Raw genomic sequence first — 14,846 nt, 5'->3', positions numbered from 1 at the left:
CAGAGACGGACTAATGAAATCCTGTGGATACGACCCCAGCACACACACTTACCTTTCTACATGTGTAGAGCCAAGACCCAGTGATATGTGTACAAAATTCTGCCATGAAGTCTCAGAGAAGAGAAGTGAGAGCAATGCCCTCTGCTGGTAGAGGTCTGTACAAGTCACAACTTCCAGAGCTTTTAACATTTTCTCTGTTACTTTGCCAATGCCAGGTACCTAGAACCCAAATATACAGCCCTATGTTATTTACAGTTCTTTGTACATTTTGACATAGTAAATAGAATTTACAAGCAATTATAGCATGACATTTTTACAGTTATGTTCAACATTCTCTGATCTCTTATCAGTCGTTTGCAGACTGAGCTTCATTGAGATGCCATTCCTTTGCATAGCAATATACACAGCATGCAGCAAATGTTTGGGGAGGGAGGAGATAAGAGCCCAAGGTGTTTTACAAAATATTTAAATAAAGTTTTATCGCTTTATCTATTGATATATTGTTCTGCTGTGATAAAAAAAAAAACGGAATGCACCAGTTTGATGGAAATTTTCATTAGGGCAGATACACGTGGAGATTTTGGGGATATTTAGTCACCCGGTAACAAATAGCCTCTTCTTCGGGCGACTAATCTCCCCGAACTGCCTTCCCGCCGGCTACAATATAAATCGCCAGCAGGATGGCACTCGGAGCAATTTGTTTTCCGAAGTCGACCGAAGTTGCCTAATCTCCCCAAAACTGCACGTGTGTCTCTGCCCTTAAAGCGGTTGTTCATCTTTAAATTAACTTTTAGTACGATGTAGAGAGTGACATTCTGATACAATGTGCACTTGGTTTTCATTTTTTATTTGTGCTTTAGCTTTTTATTCAGTAGCAAATTTGGCAATCCGGTTTCTAGGGTCTAAAGTACCCTAGCAACCAAGCATTGATTTGAATAAGAGATTGGAATATGAATAGAAGACAGCCTGAAAAGAAATAAAAGTAGCAATAACTATAACTGCGTAGCATTACAAGGAATTTGTTTTTAGACGGGATCAGTGACCCCCCATTTAAAAGTTGGAAACAGTTAGAAAAATGTAACAATTAAAAAACTATAAAAAAGAAAAAATGAAGGCCAATTGAAAAGTTGCTTAGAATTAGCCATTCTATAATGTAATAAGCTAACTTAAAGGTGAATCACCCCTTTAAGCAGAAAAAAAACAGTTGGGGAAATAGTACAATATAGGGCAGTTTGAGCACCAAGCAGCCTGAAATCAACCCCAATGATAATGTAATCCCATAAAAATGTAAACAATGCATTTTCCTATGTTATACCAAATTTGTACATTGTACATTTCACTATGTTTCTTCAAGCAGACAGCTGTTCAAATCTATTTTCCTCTCGAATTATACAGATTAACAGTGGGGAAGAACATCAATTTTAAACATAGGGGGATCAATACCTTAGTTGCTGTAACAAAAAGCTTAATGTGTGGGATGCTTTGCTTGAGCAGTTAAAGTGGTTGTTCACCTTTAGAATAACTTTTAGTATGGTGTAGAGAGTGATATTCTGAGTCAATTTGCAATTGGTTTTCATTTTAAATTTTTGTGTTTTTTGAGTTCTTTAACTTTTTATTCAGCAGATCTCCAGTTTGCAGTTTCAGCAATCTGGTAGCAACCATGCATTGATTTGTATAAGAGACTGGAATATGAATAGTCACAGTATGAAACCGATTATTAATTAATATGGATAATTACTACATGGCAGCACAGAAACCAGTGCAACTACCATTATGATTTAATAATCAGCCTTGTAGAATCAGAATATATGACAGGCCAACCTCATTTTCTGCTTGATAATTTGCCACGACCCCTAAGCTTAGCTTCTCAACAGCTGCTCAGAGCCAACTAAACATGTGAGTGTTACAGACACTTTCCAAGATGGTGACCCCCTGTGACAAGTTTGAAGTCTTGGATCATTGCTGCTATTAAGAAGCGGTAACTATAGGCTGGTACAATAAGTTCATTACATAAAACATGGCATTTTTAGCCCTATTTGTTTTTAGGGTTTAGTTCTCATTTAAGGATAGAGACCTTCAATATTTGCAAAATGGATAACAATACCTACTTTTCTAATTGGCAAATCTTTGATAAAGTCCTTGATGGCTTGCCTGTCGTTGGCAATTCTGTATTGTCCATTGGGCTTATTCTTATCACTGCAAACTTTTGCTAGCATCATGTTTGGAGCAATGCCTTAATGGAAGGAAAAAAAGTATTTACTTGTTATGGCACACAGCATGACCAGGTATTTTGTGGAAATGTGACAAAATGTCAGGAATCACAGTTGCCCAGAGCCATAACTGCACTTGCGGATCCCAGTGACTGTTGTTCAGTTGTCCAGCAATTTCCAATAACAATCACTTGAACCGCATGTGTTTGATAATGTAATCAATAGGGAACAAGTCTGGGCTTCTACACACGCTCATACTGTACAGTAGGCAAGAAAGACAGTAACAGTTTTCTCCAGGTAAGTATAAATGAGGCAAACTGCTGCAACTAAAGAACTGATTATAGCTGGCAGCATGTAATTACATGTGACAAGAAAGATATTATGATCATGCACAGTGCACCAGCATACACAGTTTCTTAATCTAAAGGTGACACTTCACTAAAAATAGGGAAGTTTGAAAAATGCATGAAGGTATTTTTAAACCATAATGTGACCCCAAAGGATTCATTTATTGCAAAATATTGAAATCAAAGGACCTTGAAAGAAAGATTGACTCTGAAATGTTCTTGTTTAATGTAATATGAAAATGCACCTAAGCATGAACTGAAATTGATGTGGGCCTACTGGTTCTTCATTCTTCCTGGTTACAGTTAACAAGCATAAAAGAAAGAATAAGCAGTCGCAGCAGCAGCATTTCATAAGGTTTAGCCACAGCACAGCATTATGTGTTCAGAAAGGTATAGCAGTATTGTCCACTCCTCAGCTCTTGGAGTATCCTGTCCTGCTCAAAACCTCCTTGTCCGTCTGTCAGCTTCCAATTCAAAAGAATAGGAAACACTGTGCTTATAAGAAGACAGGAATGATAAAGTTACAATTTCTGAGAAATGTCCACACTTTACCACCACATACACACAATGTTTTGTTTCAATCTATAGCACTGACAAGCAGAGAAACAAAGTTTTAGCCTCCACGGAACAGCACTATGGCAGTCAAACCAATCACATATGCCATAGGCTTTAGCCTTTAAACATATTCAGTGGCAATCTTATTTTCTAGACGCAGCTTCGCATGTTAGAGAATTAGCGTTGTCCGAGTGGATTTTCGCCTGGTGAAGTGTTGCGCTGCCTGCGAAGCTGGCGCTGGCGAATTTTCGCCGCTTAGTAAATTTGCCTCATAGGCCCAAAGATGGCAAGAGGGGAAAACTGCAATGGGTAATATGAACAACTAAAGCAATAAAGCAGTGTTAACTGTGGAGAAACTGTGTAATGACCAGTTATGTATAGCACTTAAGAAAAAAAATTATTGTCATTTTTGAGAATGTTACAGTTGATATACAAATGCGTCATTGCTTGTTTTGTATTTGTACTTCCTGTTTTTCATGCGACTTTTGGCAGCTTTTGTCAACTGACTTCTTGTCATGTTGTATTGCATAAATGGACAAAAAACTCAAAATAATCACAATATGTGAGGGACATTGCCATGGCAAAAGGACTCTTCTCTTTTTTATCTTCCCTGCATTTATCCTCTGCCTTTAATACTTCTGACATTTCGTTCTAATCCTAATCTTCCATTACCTTGGTGTCCCCCATTCAAACTGCATCCTTGTTCTATTCTTACATTTCTAACAGGCACTTTGTTATTCACCGTGTACACTCTCTCTTTAGGGTGGTGGCAGAATGGGAGATTAGTCGCCCCACGACTAATCTCCCCTACTTCGGGTGACTAATCTCCCCAAATGCCTTCCTGCTGGCAAGAATACGAGTCACCAGCAGGATGGCATACATTTCCGAAGTCGCTGGCCGACTAATCTCCCCATCTGCCACCTCCCTTAGAAGAACGTTATCAGCTTGTGGGAAAAATTTGCTCATCACTACCAGCCTCTCATACTCCAAGTTCTTTTTACCCTTCGGTTCAACTGCACATTAAAATGCATTACAGTTCTCTGTCAAGCAAAGGATAACTTACAGGAACCTTCTGCTAGATGTCAGAGCACTTCACTGCTTCCCACCTGACTACATATTTGAACCATCTTTTGACTCCACCCAATCCACTGGTACCTTCCATCTATGATGCTCCATACCTGGAACTCCATCCCTGAATTCCTTTGTAATTAACTCTTCTTCAGCCCATTTAGAACGATATTTAGATTCTACTACTTGGAATATTAGAATGGTGTTTGGTTTAATATTTATATATAATACACAAAAGCCATAAATATCTTGTAAATTATATCCTTATAAACGGTGAGTTCCAATGTCATCAGTTATAAACGGTGAGTTCTGATGTCATTTCTGTCACATGACTCCCCGAAACTTGTGTATTATAATAAATAAAATACCCCCAGTTGCAAAATATGAGGATATTATAAGTTACCTCGGAGTTCCATGACCTGTATATGGTCATGAAACTCCTCGGTAACTTATAATATCCTTATATTTTACAAGAGGGGGTACTTTATTCACTATATATGGGTCTGTGCCCGGTCATTGTAAATAGAGGTACATGTTATTTTTCTATTTGTGCCTGTAAGTAACCAGCCAATTTAGACTGTAAACTCTATAGGGCATGGACCATGACATCTATATTACTGTGTATAATTCTGTCTGATGTGTATATTTCATTTAGTGCAATGTTTGTCCTTTTGTTTGTACTCCTACTTTGTTGTAAAAATGTACAGAGCTGCATACACAGCAGCACCAAATAAAGACAGACCTACATTTGACAAATTACTGTGCAACCATGTAAAACACACTGTGCTAATGAGTGGCCTATGCTACAGGGTAAACAACTTCAAAACAAACTTTGCATTGTCTTTTTTGTTGGCTAAGATTAGAAGCGCTAGCAACCCAAAGTTATTTTCTCCAAGTGACCTTCTACCTACTGTATCCTATACTGTAAACTGTATCCTAGCACAAAGCTTCTTTCCACTGTCTCATTGTTTTCAGGTCATACACTGCCAGAAGAACACAAATATAATTAGTTTTCCAAATATAATTTAAAATAAATACAGGTACTGTTCAACAAAATACAGATACAGCTCAATAGCTTCCTCTTAACTACAGTTAGCCTAATTTGGTTTTAGGTTTTGATACTGTACATGTTTAATGCACAATATTATGTGCAAATAACTCACAACCACCCAAATCTCTTTGAAAATAAGGTACGCTTCATGTTATGTTAACTACAGTAAAATAAGACAGAATAAAGTGAATTTGCATCATCTTTTCCATGACTGACCATCACCTCTCTTATATGTGCACTACAAATGCTTTTACGTTCAACTTTAAAAGGTTTCAATACTTAAGATTAATTTTAATTTTCCTTCCCAAGTTCTATGTTTCTGCAACCCGGCTCACTTGATATGTAATCATATTTCTTACCATTATTTCTACTTTGTCCTGACCTTTTTGAACACATCTGTTCTCAGGTGACGAAACACATAACCCAGATCTTGATCTCTGACTTTTGCACCTCTTTAAATGACCCAAGAGTCACATCAATCCAAAACAAATGAAGGATTTTTTTTACTTATTACCTTATAGCTCAAATATTTAGAATAATTTGTTTTTTTATTTACCTCCATTCAGCTCAAAATTTTAAAACTCCCAGTGTGCTTTTGTTTCTGCTCAGCTATTTTAAAGGCAGAAACACTGTATAAATGTGATCAGAAGGTGAACTCAAGAACCTTTCACCTACAATTTAATCTCTGTCTTTGTCTTCTAACCTGTCCTTTTGAGGCAGATACCTCCACATATTCTGTAGCAAAAGGTGTAATTAACTCAATGTCTAATTTAATGGTCTTACTTCTACATGGCACAATATATGCTATGTGGGTACATGTACATACATACATACATACATACATACATACATACATACATACCAGCACTTGCAGTCAATGTAGTTTTCTGCTCAATGCGGAATCTCATTTCCTTTACTGCTTCCTCAACTGAGGTTCCAAACACAACTGCTTTCTCTAGTGATGGTCTTCTGATTTCTTCAGTTGTGTCCTGCCCTGGTTGGCTAACATTCTGGTCTGCTACAAAGGACGGGCTGTCTTCAAAAAGAATTGGTGACGTACACTCTACTTGTTCTTGTTTACCTAAAAAAACAATATCAATTAAAAAAAAAATAAAGTTTAAGATCACATTAATAACAGTTACTTACCCATACTCACAGAACCATTAGCACTTCTACTTTTATCATTTATAAAGGCTGATAATTGTTATTACATAACCGTTGCTACATAATAGAATTACCATCAGGCAAAGAATTCAAGTCTAGAGACTCCTAATCAGCAATAAAGTAATTATGACAATGTAATTTCTGAAAGGCACAAATAGTAAATTTGGTGCATCCCTAATTGTGGAACATTTCTAGAGATACATTGTTGGGACTCCGTAGGCTTATCAACATAATCAGACAGTTGGCATTTTACCTGACAATCCAAGAAGCTGCTTCCCTGTTCTAGAAGGATCAGCATAATAAATATATTTGTCAAAACATTTGAGATATTCAGTTTTTCAAATGTATTCTACCTGACAGAGGTTTGTTCTCCTCTGAGTTTTCAGCTCCAATTATAAATGTCCTCTTGTCCTCTGTCCAACTCAGGCGCTCACTCAAATGATCTGTGAAGTCCAGGTAAGCTTCATCAAGACTCATAGGTAAAAAATTGGGGTCATACTGGGCTAGAATTTCACGGACCTAAATATAATGAAATAAATTTAGGACTTTAGATGCATGGTCTCCTAACAAATTGTTGATTCCAAGCAGGTTTTCATGACGGTGCTTGGTTTATTAGTACACTGAACTGCTTATGATAAAATCTCTTCTTTAAAGTACAAATCACATTATTTTTTCCAGGCAGAATAACAGTTCTATCAGTATTTCTTGGTATGCAGCTTTCCAAGTAATGCATAATGTAAATGTATGGTAAGTGACAGGCTGGTGAGTTGTAATGCTGCTATATGGTTTTTATGAAGTAGCTTTGTTGACCCAGTGGATTTGTGTATTGATCATAGTTTAACCCTTGAAGTGCCTGGTAATTTTCTTTAGGTAAACTCCTATATTGGATAACCTGTAAACACAAAATCTACTGTGCTGAAAGTGCCCGCATTGTAGACTGTAAAATATAAGACACATAAAAGGTTGAATTAGAAAATATCATGGATGCTATTATACAGGTGCATATGGTTAAAGATCACTATATTCACTATAACATCATCTCTTGTTGGGGCCTCAACAGTCCATGACCTTTGAAGCTCCCAGTAAACTATGGTGAAATCTTATGATTCCGTAGCAAGGTTTTCAGAAAATAAAAAAATAAAAAAAACTTAAAATTACTTAGGTGCATAAAAAGAAAGATTGACATTAGAGGACTAAACTAAAAAAAAAATGGAGTAAGCATTTAAAAAAGAAGGAAGCTGGCAATGACTCTGGTTGGTCAAAATGGGCTTTACATAATTTCTAGCACACAAAAACAAATACAGTAAATTAACAATTACTAAATAAGATTTTTTTGTAACCCTTTTTCTGAATAAGAAAATGTCTTTGGGGAGGGGGGGGGGCAGAACCGCTTGCTCAGTGCAATAATGATTACTATTTTATATGTAATTGCTATTGAAACCAATATTGGGCTGTACTTTTTTGCACTGCTAGTTCCGGTTCTTAAAACAACATAGCAGAAGCCAGCTTTCCTTCAGGGAGAACTTTTTTTTTAATGTGAATTTTTATTGATTTCAACAACAAACACAAAACAACAATGAACAATACAGCATCTGGTAATATGGCATATGAGTGAAGTTGGGTCAAGCTCAGGCTTATACTGACAGGAAGGTCTTGTCACTAAGTGAAGCAATTGTTATAGTGCAGGCAATTATTGATAATATTATAAAGCAGTTTAAAGGAACCAATTACCCGTCCACAGAATCCTGGTCGCACCAGTCCCCCCCATATTTTGTCAAACTTGTCATGCGCCCCCCTCATTTCATAGAACCTTTTATGCCTAAAATGCTACTAATTCTCGGGTAGAATTCAGTTTTTTTTATTATTAATTATATCATTCTATTAAATAAATTAATACATGATGATAATAATAACATGATTGACTTCTTTGCCAAAGCAATACTGGAGCCACAGAGAATAAAATACCAGCGCTCAAGCAGGAGGCAAAACCAAACTCTTAAAAAAGGCCACCCTTTCTGCCACTGAGCTAATTTTCCTTTTCAAACTGTACCAATTCTGTTTTCAATTTCCATAATCTGTCATCCATCAAAATCTTTATGTAGGTACTGTTTCTCTCCTTATTTTGTATTTGATAAAGCCTTCACTCTCAGATATTGCTTTGATCATTCTGTCCTCATCATATGTCATAATAAACTGATGAAACTGCTCAGTAATGTTCTCCTCCCCTGAAAAGAACATGTAATTCCAATCTTACCAGGGTAATAATATAAATACAGGTATAAGCACATTACATGTATTGTACTTTAGGGCAAAGTAGTTGTTTCCAGCCAGTGAGAAACAAAAACAAAGGAAAATGCTATTAGCAAAGGTAATGTTTGGAGACTTGTCATGTATAACTTGCAATCATAACCAGATTCATTGTATGGTATATTACAACAACACAATGTGAGTCCAAGGCGCACCTGACTTTCTAGTAGATCAGCAACCACCAGACAAACCAATGAGAAATTATTTTGATGTAGGAAGTAAACTAAAGGACATAGCATTGTGTGACTAAGGACAAATGCTGTAGGCGTGTTCCCTATAATTGAAACATTATACCTACCACTATATGACCAAAAAGAAAGTACGATTCCAAAATTTAAAGATGCACCTACTAGCAGGTTCAAAAATCAGCTCCGCTGCTCTTCCAATGTGTAATGTAATTTAAACAGTAACATAAATGAGGAGTATGCTTCTTCTAATCAATGCATCCTTTTCATCTGTAGGTGCACCAACATTTTATCAAGTATCCCCTTCCTACTACAGAGGGACAACAATTTTACATCCCTGATTTTAAGTTTTCCATCATTTTCCATTGTTGTTTCCTGGTCCCTCCCATATATTATGCATAATACATTTCCCTGGTTTTACATTTTCCTGGATTTTACCCCATTGTTTCTGGTCCTTTGAAAAACGTAAAAATAGGGGTTCTTCTTTGCAGTGCTATAAAAATTAAGAAAAATGCTATGTAAGGTTTCTTGTCATATACAGTAGAACCCCCATTTTATGTGCTTGTGTTCCCACAGTCTCTGCAGCCAGTTGTACTTGTGTCTTAATTGAACTTCCATATAGTTGTGTTTGGTGCCGCTCAGTCGGTCTTGCCTCCTGTTTTGAATCTAGCACTGCTGTATCTATTGATGCAGATGAATCCTGAATCCAAAATTGGTTGATCCAGGGTTCCCTTTTATGCCTTGCACCAATAGGTGCAGTGTGCTTGTGTCTAAGGGATCGGAACATGGGAAATGATGGATTGGTATCCAATTTGCAACTAATTTTGTGCCCAGTTGTCTTAATGAGAAATTGAATTTTGGGGAAAAATGCTGTGTTGTGGGGAAAAACATGCCAATTGTGCTAATTGTTAAAGTGGACTTTGCACCTGTGGAAGTAAATAATACAGATTGTAAAATTTTTAATTCAGCTAAGCAATGTCGGAGTCAAAATTTCAAGTCGAGACTGAGTTTTACAGGGGATCAAGAAGGTTCATCACAAAGCTGAAAACAAGATGATGGAGAAACTTAAGACTATGGGGCTTATTTAACAGAGTAAAACTAGAGCTTGCCACAGTCACAGTGATCCCCAACCAGTAGCTTGTGAGCAACATGATGCTCTCCAACCCCTTGGATGTTGCTCCCAGTGACTTCAAAGCAGGTGCTTATTTTTAAATTCCAGGCTTGGAGGCAAGTTTTGGTTGTATAAAAACCAGGTGCACTGCCAAATACAGCCTCAATTTAGGTTGACAATCCACATAGGGCCTAAAAATGGCCAATCACAGCACTTTATTTGGCACCCCAAGAACATTTTTCATGCATGTGTTGCTCCCCAACTACTTTTACTTCTGAATGTTGCTCACGGATTCAAAAGGTTGGGGATCCCTCTAGCAGAATAAAATTCAGCAGATCTATTCACTTGGGATTGTATTTCTCATAGAGTGAACTCTCACTTTTACCCACTGATAAATATGTCCCTTAAAATCCCATAGAAATGAATAGAGAGGTGGAATTTCATTCTACCAGACTGTGGCAAACTCTAGTTTTACTCTTTTACTAAAAAACCCGATGAGGACATAGAACATAGTACTAAGGACAACATTTCTGATGCACCTGCTGTTTACTTCTAACAAACATTTGTTCTCATTACTGAAATTGGAATAGAGGATAGAAAACTGGCCATACATACCTCTGAACTTACTGCTCGATACTTATCAAAGTTTGGTGGAACAATTATGAGTGCGGGACACAACTTCTTAGCAATAAATCCTGGCATTGCAGCTCTTACACCAAACCTTCTTGCTAGATAGTTTGATGTGGACTAAATAAAAAAAAATAAAAGTAAAAATGTTGTGAAACAATATAGTTATTTCATCTAATTATCAACATTTTAAATATTGTTTTCAATGCTTTATCTGTTTATCCTTTATATATTCCCATTCATGTTATTGCCCTGTCCATATTCATATGTGTTTTAACCTAGTACTCTTCTCTCCCTACCTCTTGTTACAGTATCTGCCATTCGCTAACTCCTGTTATGTTCTTTAAAGGGGTGGTTCACCTTTAGGTTAACTTTTGTTATGTTATAGAATGTTTAATTCTAAGCAACTTTTGAATTGGCCTTCTTATGGTTTTTGAATTATTTTATTTCTATTCATTCCTCTCATATCCATGTTCCAGTCTCTTATTGAAATGAATGCATGGTTGTAGGGGTAGCTTGGACCCTAGTAACCAGTGATTGCAAACTGGAGAGATGCTGAATAAAAAGCTGAATAACTCAAAAACCACAATAAAAAAAACACCTTTAACATATTGATGCATTTGTTCTTTTATCACCTTACTTTTGATCAGTTGTTTTTGTGTTTCTTTTACTAGCCATTGTTATGTTCACCCATTACTTCTCTTCTGCTCTTTCTTAAGGACAAGGCAGCTCGACTACTTGGACCTATGGATTCAGTGAACACACAGCATTTCATATAAATATCCTATTTTCTGATTCAATTCCTTTAACTGTGCATTCTTATTCCCCCTCTATCTACTGTAACTGCAGCCATTTTACTGTAAATACTTATTTAAAAGTAAACTTTACTTAACCATAAGTCAGTCACAACAGAAGGGAAATTAGTCCCCAAAAATAATCAAGCACAAAATACATGTTGTTGGAATTCTTGCATATAAAACATAGCACAGTCAAGAACGATTTTTTGACAGTTTTTGGTATTTGTGCCCAATAGCTGTTAAATCAATATAATATTTTAAGAATCGACTGCCTCTATCTGGCCATTTCTCCATTGCTTTGAGTTTAATGGGGGTTGTATATATTTGAGGAGCCACATTACACACTAAAATCTACACAAAACTAAAAGCAGATTCTGACTTGATAAATGGGAAAATAATTTAACCAACTGTCATATTGGTTCATGTATAAAATCATCAGTCAAAGCATTAATTGCTTTCCTGCTCAGTTTTTAAGCAACTGCTGAAGAATCTGGATTGGCCAATCTTATTCACCATGTGTGCAGTCAAAGTGATCAGCATGTTTATCTATTGGGCTGAACACGCAAACTGGCCCATGTGCACCCAGATATACAATTGTTAGCATACTCAGAGCTTCATACTGAATAATAAATATGCATGTGATTTTTAACTAACACAATACTATCATTATAACATAACACAATGCTGTAAGTATTATCTTGGAGATTAGCCTATCCAATATAAACACTGACAGATGCATCCAGAAGCCTATTTAGCAAAAAGAATGACAGCACTATCAGAGACCTTGTGCCTTGTAATTGGTTTCCATCTGTATGTCATACTGTTTGTATTATCCCCAGTTCAATGTCTAGCATTGTGGAATATGTTGACCCTTTCTAAATTAACTGATTGCCCACTAACCAATAAACAGGTGGTTAAAATGGACAAGTAAGCTAAAGCTGGCCATAGACCCAAAGATCTGATCGTACGAATCGAGGATTCATACGATTTTTGGACCGTGTGTGAAAAGTCCGAAATTTTTCGTCCGGCGGAGATCGCTTGTTTGGTCGATCAGACAGGTTAAAAGATTTCTGTAGGCTGACGATAATATCGCTGCATGTATTGCCAATCGTACGATTTTCAGAGGGAGACTGTCACTAGCTTTGGTCAGACATAATTTTTGATTGCTGTCAGGGGCAGAACATCGGCTGATCTGTCCTTTTCTACTTTAATTGATTGAAACGGTTAGTGGCATGTCAGGAGATGGGGAAGTCCGATCGTACGATAATTCGTACGATCTGATCTTTGCATCTATGGCCAGCTTTAGTCATGGGTGCACCTTGATTCATTTGTTTTCTTCATAAATAATATATTTAATAATCACCATTTACATCTTTAACCATTAAAACCCGAATAAGGATGTAATAAACACTGTATCAAAGACAAAATATTTCTATCTTACCAGCATGCTCTTTGAGCCCACTGCCATTGGCTTGTCTTTCAGCTCTGGGTTATCTCGCATTTCTACAGCTGCGTAAAACGCATCCATATCAACATGAACTATAATGCGGCTTAAGTCACGGTTCTTTTCAAGTGCCAAGGCTAGTCTATCCACCTGTCAAAATCAGAATGAGATCATTGTTATTTACACCACACCTATGTATATATGTATGTATGTATGTATGTATGTATGTATGTATGTATGTATGTATGTATGTAATCCGGTTTACCAGTATATGTTTGTAGATGACACTAATATACTATATAATACACAAGAGCCATTAATATCCTATAATACACAAAAGCCATGAATATCCTGTAAATTATATCCTTATAAACGGTGAGTAGTGATGTCATCAGTTATAAACGGTGAGTAGTGATGTAATTTCTGTCACATGACTCACTAAAATTTGTGTATTATAATTAATAAAGTACCCCCAGTTGTAAAATATAAGGATATTATAAGTTACCTCGGAGTTCCATGACCTGTATAAAAACACTCGGCCTTCGGCCTCGTGTTTTTATATGGTCATGAAACTCCTCGGTAACTTATAATATCCTTATATTTTACAAGAGGGGGTACTTTATTCACTATATAAATGTTATCCTTATAAACAGTTCTTAATGTCATTGGTTATAATCAGAGCTTAGTGATGTAATTTCTGTCACATGACTCACTGAAACTTGTGTATTATAATAAATAAAGTACCCCTGTTGCAAAATATGAGGATATTAGAATTCACCTTGGAGTTCCATGACCTGTATAAAAACACTTGGCTTTTATATTGTCATGGAACTCATCTGCAACTAATAATAGCCTTATATTTTACAATAGGGCGTATTTTATATACTTCTTGCAGGATCCAACATTTTGGATATCCTTCAAGCTTTAGCTGAAAACATTTGGAAAACATAACTGTGATGCTATATATATTGTGTGTCTGAACCAGATATGTGGCTGACGGTGAAAAAAAAGTAGACAAATTACCATTCCATTGTGGGCAGGTAATATCATGGAAGTGTGATAAAAGATTCAGCAACCAGAATTGCAACTTTTTCACAGTGGCCTGACAGGCTATAGTCAAAATTTTTTTTGATGTTACTGGTCCTTTAAGTCTACTAGAAAATCATGTAAATATTAAATAAACTGGTTTTGCTTCCAATTAGGGTTAACTATATCTTAGTTTGGATGAAGTACAAGGTACTGTTTTATTATTACAGAGAAAAAGGTAATAATTTCAAAAAAATTGGATTATTTGGATAAAATGGAGTCTATGAGAGACGGCCTATCTGGAATTCGGAACTTTCTGGATAATGGGTTTCTGGATAATGGGTTTCTGAATAACGGATACCATACCTGTACTATTATAATATTACAGGAAGACTGTAGTAGGTTATGGCCAGAGTAATTGACTAAAAAGGCTGTGTTCAAACTGTGTCGGCAGCACTTTCATGGAAACTAGTAAATAAGTGAAAAATAATTACACACAGTGGTAAAGAGACAGCAAGCCCCCCAGGCAGGAATCCATAGCTATGCCACGATCAAACATTTAGCTCTACATATATCCATCAAACAAATACAAAAGGAAAATAAATAATGTATAGGGACCAAGTGTCAGCAAAAAATATCTAAAACACAGAGCCTTAAATGTTGTGCCAGTTTTTATAAGAGGGGTACCTAGCATATACTGCTCAGAGAAAAAGAAAATCAGGAAAATGGTGATTTGGCTAGTCTGAACCTAAGGGTGGTGGCACATGGGGAGATTAGTTCCCAAGCAATACATTTTTGCTACTGAAGGCGACTAATCTCCCCGAAAATTACTTCCCGTCTGCAAGAATGCGAATCGTCAATGGGATGGCATACGTGTTGCTTTGGTGTTCCGAAGCGAAACTTATGCCATCCCACTGGCGATTCGCATGTGCCACCACCCTAAAGTACATACAG

The 14,846-nt window shown here is 36.6% G+C and overlaps 1 protein-coding gene across 1 annotated transcript in view; it reads right to left on the bottom strand.

Moving 5' to 3' along the window:
• The window catches only part of polk.L (polymerase (DNA directed) kappa L homeolog), a 66,038-nt gene that overhangs the window by 31,260 nt on the left and 19,932 nt on the right, over positions 1–14,846 (bottom strand). Inside the window, 6 exon segments of the mRNA NM_001093083.1 lie at positions 53–219; positions 2,109–2,233; positions 6,094–6,312; positions 6,749–6,914; positions 10,614–10,745; positions 12,864–13,016. Of these exon segments, the coding sequence (NP_001086552.1) occupies positions 53–219; positions 2,109–2,233; positions 6,094–6,312; positions 6,749–6,914; positions 10,614–10,745; positions 12,864–13,016 (962 nt within the window).

This window comes from Xenopus laevis, chromosome 1L (assembly GCF_017654675.1).
Source record: "Xenopus laevis strain J_2021 chromosome 1L, Xenopus_laevis_v10.1, whole genome shotgun sequence".
NCBI lineage: Eukaryota > Metazoa > Chordata > Amphibia > Anura > Pipidae > Xenopus > Xenopus laevis.
Note: the sequence above shows the minus strand (reverse complement) of the source record. Positions and strands in the feature narration are given on the sequence as shown.